Source organism: Nyctereutes procyonoides, unplaced genomic scaffold (assembly GCF_905146905.1).
Source record: "Nyctereutes procyonoides isolate TBG_1078 unplaced genomic scaffold, NYPRO_anot_genome, whole genome shotgun sequence".
Taxonomy (NCBI): Eukaryota; Metazoa; Chordata; class Mammalia; order Carnivora; family Canidae; genus Nyctereutes; species Nyctereutes procyonoides.
The window spans coordinates 56,834,670-56,840,947 of record NW_026575140.1 but is presented as its reverse complement, the minus strand read 5'-3'; the positions used below and the strand labels follow the sequence as shown (position 1 = coordinate 56,840,947).

General features: G+C 54.1%; 2 protein-coding genes across 3 annotated transcripts in view; one reads left to right on the top strand and one right to left on the bottom strand.

Annotated features, from left to right (window-relative positions):
* Window positions 1-674: 674 nt before the first annotated feature.
* On the bottom strand, window positions 675-3,162 carry RNF227 (ring finger protein 227). Its single transcript, XM_055305009.1, has 2 exons — window positions 2,595-3,162; window positions 675-2,057 (listed from the first exon to the last, which is right to left on the bottom strand). Exons 1-2 carry the CDS (start codon window positions 3,097-3,099, stop codon window positions 2,002-2,004), a joined length of 561 nt encoding a protein of 186 aa, XP_055160984.1. The 5' UTR covers window positions 3,100-3,162; the 3' UTR covers window positions 675-2,001.
* A 648-nt stretch (window positions 3,163-3,810) lies between these two features.
* Window positions 3,811-6,278, top strand: part of CNTROB (centrobin, centriole duplication and spindle assembly protein) — a 39,603-nt gene continuing 37,135 nt past the window's right edge. Inside the window, exon 1 of one of the 2 annotated variants that reach the window (XM_055305006.1) lies at window positions 3,811-3,862. The gene's annotated coding sequence lies outside the window, so the exon portion shown is untranslated. The remainder of the gene's footprint in view (window positions 3,863-6,278) is intronic. The other variant, XM_055305007.1, reaches the window with a different exon arrangement.

Here is a 6,278-nt window from a genome sequence, read left to right as displayed (position 1 = left end):
ACCCATCTCTCTTTTTTAATCTTGTGACTTCCTGTTTTTTTTCTTGGATCATCAAACCCCAATGTGAAGAACTCAGTGTAGAGTTGGAGGGAGCAGCAGGATACCCAGTCACCAGGGCTGAGATCAGAAACATGGTGGGGCTCACGAGGCAGAGGTGAAAAGGGGGAGGGTGCCTGGCAGGATTCTTAGCTGCCTCCCTTTTGGCCTTGTCTGATCATCTTTTCCTCCACCTAGTTGCCTAGTTCCCCCAAGAGTCAGTAGAGGTCAGTACAGCTCCACAGGTTCGGTTCCAAGTAGCATGCTGTTTTTTTGTAGAGTTGGGGGGTCATACTTGCCCAAGATGTGAGCTGCTAGACACTTCCTTGACACGTGATGTTCACTACCAGAGCTTCTCAAGGGTTCGGACCAGACACTTAGTTTTAGGGGCTAGTGTATCAAAAAAGCTAAATCCAACAAATGTTTATTAAGTACATACTACATGTGAAACACTACTATTTGTCCCGGAGATCATGGAGCTTCTGCCCACAAAACACATGCTATCGGGTTATAAAACAAGGCATTCATTCTGTAACAGGACCTGTGAGGGAAGGGGCCACACTCCGTGGAATACTGAGAAAGTTCTCCCCAAAGAGGGAACATCGATGTTGAGACAAAGCACAGGAAAAATACCAAAATATGGTTATAAAAATTGAAGTTTATATTTCATAAATTCACATTTGTAATTCAGGAAAAGGTCACACAATAAATAAGCCACACACACATACAGATTTCTTTAGCAACAGAACGTCCTTTACAACTTCCAATAGAGTTTATATCCTTTATACCAACTAGTGTTAAATATACTACCCACAGAAGGTGACATCCCAGCAAGTCCAGGACCTGAATCAGTGATGCTTAAATGTTTATGTGCACACAGATCACCTGGGATTATTGTGAAAACTCAGAGGAGTCTGAAGTGGGATCCTGAGATCTTATAATTGCAGTGATGCTGCTGCGGCTCCTAGACTAAAACTATAACTACATTGACATGTTTATAGGATTTTAAAATAGAATCCATGGCATTACAGTAGGAGATGTCCAAGTAAGGAGCACAAATTTAAAATTGGAGGATGACAGGTACCTGGGTGGAAGGTGGCTGAGTGGGTCAAGCTTTTGACTCTTGGTTTCAGCTTCGGTCATGATCTCAGGGTTGTGACATTAAGCTCCGAGTCCGGCTCCAGCTCAGCAGAGAGCCTGCCTGAGCTCCTCTCACTTTCTCTCTGTACCTGCCCCTGTGCTCACTCTAAAAAAAGAAAAAAAATCTGTATGATACGCATCTTTTTCCATAATAACAATGCTTTCCCTGTGATTATATAGATAATATCAAAAGATTAAAATGTGATACCAAATGGCTTTCCTATCCCTGATAGGCCCCAATTAGGTGCTTCAGATGAATGCCCTCTGGACCTTGTGATACCTGCCCTCACAGGTTGAAGGGAGATTGTGAAATGAAGCGAGGCACAGAGGCATCTCAATAATTTTAGGAACACACTACTAGGTCTGGGGAGACAGGCATACCAGCACTGCAAAAAAAATTTTTTTCTCAGTTCTCTAACCTGCCACAGAAGTGACATTAACATGACACAAAAATCAGCCTCTTCTCATGTTCTATCTTTAAAAAAAATTTCAAACCACTAACAGAATTGCTAGAAGAGGCCTTTGTTCCCACTGCCCAGAGCTGCCCTGGACAAAAGCCAGAGTCACAGCTAGGGACACACTCTGTCCTTCTCACGGGAATGAGGACCCGTCTCCACCATCTCCGGGCCTCTTCCCCTGAAGACACAAGACTGGCGAGGCTGGTCCAGCCGGTACATGGGAGGGGGCCATTGGCTAGGGTGGCCCCTCCTGCCCTAGGTTCAACTCTTGCAGCAGCGCCATTCCCCGGATGGGCACTGGGTGGCCTTGTCATCACCCCTGCACTCCAGCACGCCCCGAGAATGCAGCGCCCACCGGGCTCCGTGGTCACAGCGTGCATGGGCTCATGCGGGCCAGGTCCTTCATCTCCGGACAGTACAGCACTGGGGGAGAGAGGGAGGGTCAGTGTCGGCGGGGCATGGGGCAGCGCTGGCGATCCCAGACGCTCCCATCCCAACCGCGCCCCTCGCTGCCTGCCCCGGCAAAACCAGGCGCCGCACACACACCCCACGGCCTCCCCCGGCGACCCCAAGCGCCCCCCTGCACCTCGACCCCAAAAGCATTCTGGGTCGCTTCCCACGCACCCGGTCCCCACAGCCTCCTCCTCCCCTCCCCCGCCTCCTGCACTCCTACCCCGAAAGCTTCGAGTGCTCCAAGCACCCCCCCCCCCGCCCCGGTCCCCGCAGCCTCCCCTGCCGACCTAGGGCGCCCACACACACACACCCCACGGCCTCCTCTGGCGATCCCGGGCGCTCCCCTACACCCCGACCCCAAAGCCTCCCCACGGCGATCCCAGGCATCCCCCCACACTCCGATCCCGGAAGCCTCCCCTGGCGATCCCGGGTACCCCGGCCCTCCAAAGTCCCCCGGCGGCCCGCCTTGCCCTCCCGCCTTCAAGCCCCCCGGCCCCGGCCCCTTACCGTTGCTAGGCAGCGGCCGCCGCCAGCGGCGCGCAGGCGCCAGTACCCGCTCCCACAGCCGCCGCAACGCGCGCCAGCCCGCGCTCTTGGGTCCCGCCTCCTCGTCGCTCTCGTCTCCGTCGTGGGCGTCGCCGCCTCCCGGCACAGGGCCTCCCGCCTCATCCTGCTTGCGCTCGGCCCGCGCGCTCTCCTCCAGCCGCGACCACAAGTCCCGGTCCACGGAGACCTCCGTGACCCGGCCGCGCGGAAGCGGCGTTGGCGCGCGGCAGAATGGGCACGTGACGGCGCGGCGCAGGCGCACCACGCGCGCGGCCGCCCCGCCGCCGTCGCCGCGCGCCGCCAGCTCGCGCAAGCACGCGGTGCAGAGCGTGTGGCCGCAGCGGGCGCGCGCCGTCCCGGGCAGGCGGCGGGGCGCGCGGCCCGCGAGGTTGAAGGGCCGGTAGCAGATGCTGCAGTCCAGCTCGCCCCGCTCCGGGACGGACGGCACCCTCACCAAGAGCTGCATGGTGCCCGGCGCGCACTCGCTGGACGGGACGGGCCGCTCGCCCCACGGCTGGGTCAGCTCTTGGGGCGGGCGCCGCTGCCTCGGGCCCCTTTTAAGAGCGAGAGCCCGCCCCTCGAGGAGTCACGCCGTCGCGCCGCTCCCCGTCGAGGCACGCGTGGGGGCGGGGAGGCCCGAGGCCTGGGATGCCCCCGACGCCAGAGCTCACTGAGCCAGAGCTCACTGAGCGGAGTAGGCGTCCGGGGTAGTGCACGGCCCCGCGCGGCCCCTCGCGCCTTCCCTCGTCGTCCCCGAGCCCCGAGCCGGTGCTCCTGGAGCCTGTGTGCAAGTCTCCAGCCTCCTGCCGCAGTGCCCCAGCCCTGGCCACCCGCAGCCCACCGGGCCTGTTGGTTCGGAGGCCTACGCTTCATCACAGCCCCACCCAGACACACTGCCTACGGCGGAAGGCTCTGTCCAGGCTGCCCAGGCTGCTCAGGCTGCCCAAGCTGTGGTGGGCCCCTGGACATTGGCACGGCTGCAGTCCACTGCGCCCTCCCTGCGTTTTCTTGAGGCTAGCTTCCTGAACTCATTCCCAAACTTCACATCTCACCTGACCTCTGAGCCTGTGGAGGCACTTGGATGCCAGGACCATAGGTGGCCCTCCTCCCAAGAATGCTGGGAATCCTTTCCTTCCGGAGAAGCCAGGCCCGGACACCCACACACCCTGATGGTTTCAGCAAAGCAGCCCAGTTGGAGCTCTGACTCAGGGGTCTGACTTCCCCCACAGGTAAACAGGACGTAACACAGCCCACATGCCCTTGTGGTACCACACCTATCTCCAGCTGGCTCCTCATCCTTCTTTCCTGGACCTGTAGGCATGGTTCTGTGGTGGGAGGCAGTAGGGCAGACTCTATGGCCAGCTGGCTGGAGTTCAAATCCTAGCCTTCCAGCACTCAGGAGTTGTGACACCCTGAGCAAGTTACCTAACTTCTCTGGGCTGGTTGGTTTCCTCCTCTATACAATGTGGATAATAATAGGATCGAATGAGCTTATATGAGACAAGGTACTCAGAATGGAGCCTGGCCTACACCAGCTAGCACCATGTGTTCGCTGTTTTTATCGTGTCCCCAGCCTATATTGTGTTCACTTCTTCATACCTGTCTCTTTTGGTCAGTACAGGGTGGGCTTCTCTACACGCGTGGCATTGCTGGCTTTTAACAGGCAGCACAGAGCTGATTTTGTTTTTTAACTAGATTGTTACGACCCTAGAGGATAATCTTTTGCAAGGAGGCATACCATTGTTTGAAAGCTAATAGTTCAGAACTTCTGAGTTGCATTGTCTTCATGGTCACATGAGGGAAGCTATCTACGTATGCCAGTGATGCTGTCATAACTCAGAACTTTTTGGGAACTTTGGAATGCTGTTCAGAGGTCTCTTCACATCTTTATGTATTTATAGGTTTTAAATTTGAGACACAGAGAGAGAATGAGCAGGGTGAGAGCAGAGGAAGAGGGACGAAGCGGACTCCCCATGAGTCAGGAAGCCCGACACAGGGCTTGATCCCACCACCCTGTGACCCTGAGACTATGAGACCATGACCTGAGCCAAAGGCTGATGCTTAACCGACTGAGCCACCCAGGTACCCTGTCCTCACATCTTCTAATATCTTTGGTTCATTATTACATCTTAAACTTTTAGGGTAGATGTGATTATATAGATGTTCCCAAAGTGTTTGACAGCCAAAGCCTCTCTGAGCTCCAGACCTTCGTTTCTTGTCTGTCTTCAGGAACCCAAAGTGATGGTCTCCTTGTCCCAAGTTGGCACCTCTTCCAGCATTTCCCACCTCTTTCACTATCTACCCAGCTCTAGAAATTGAAGTCATCTTTGATCACCAACCCCCCACACTGTCACCTTCCTTACCGACTTCTCAGCAAGCCGGGTTCATCTTGCCTCCTAAATGTTTCCCTGCTCCGCCTACTCTTCTTCACCTCCAGTACACCATCCCAATCTAGGCTGCCATCATCTCTTGCTTAGACCCTGGTAGGACCCTCTTCACCAGTCTGTCCATGGCCATTCTGGCCTTCTGCTGGCTTCCCTCTACACTGCTCCCAGTGATCTTTCCAGATCTCAAGCCCGACCAGCTTCTACCACACACCACTTCCATTCCTGTTTAAAATCTTTTAATGTTGGGGAATATAAAAAATAGTGAAAGGGAATAAAGGGGAAAGGAGAAAAAGTGAGTGGGAAATATCAGAAAGGGAGACAGAACATGAGAGACTCCTAACTCTGGGAAACAAACTAGAGGTGGTAGAAAGGGAGGTGGGCAGAGGGTGGGGGTGACTGGGTGGCAGGCACTGAGGGGGGCACTTGATGGGATGAGCACTGGGTGTTATTCTATATGTTGGCAAATTGAACAACAATAAAAAAATAAATTTAAAAGAATAATAAAATAAAATTAAATCTTTCAATGTGGTGATAGTTTAGTAGCCCCAAATTCCTATGCCATGCAACTTTGCTGCTTCTTCCATCAAGAATTGGGGTCTGTTTGTTGTGCCCAAGATTGCGAATCCGAGAAACCAAGGAGCCAACACCGATGCCCGTACATGAGGATTTATTTACAAGCTCGAGCTTGGGTCCAAGTATACTCCACACAGCAGAGCAGAGACTTGGACCCCGAAGCGGGTTGCAGCATGGGCTGGTCTAGGGGATCTTCAGAAGGGGTGGAGGAATTTCTTCCATTCCAATATGGGGGAAAGGGTGGGGGAGTTTCTTAAGATCTGATATGGGATTCTCTGCCGAGGGCATTCTGAGCTTTATTGTCTTTCCGATATGGGATTCCCTGCCTAGGACAATCTGCAGTTTTTCCTGTAAAGTTCAGCTCTTATTCCCAGGGACCTAAGATGGCTGTACTTGTGCTAATGCTAAACTTGAGGTGGAATGGCCTTAATTTTTCTCAGCCTCCACGTGTTTCCCTATCCTTGAATCTGGGCTCGCCTTGTGACTTCCTGTGACTAACAGAACGTGGCAGAGGTGATGTCGTATGAGTTCTGGGGCATGGTCCTTCAGGGACCTTGCAGCTTCTGCCTTCATCCCTTTGGATCACTGCTCTGAGTCTATTACGTAAGGGAATTTACCAGCACACAGGGCTACATGGAGAACTGAGGAGTCTCAGCCTATGGCCAGATGTACAGTGAGGCCATCT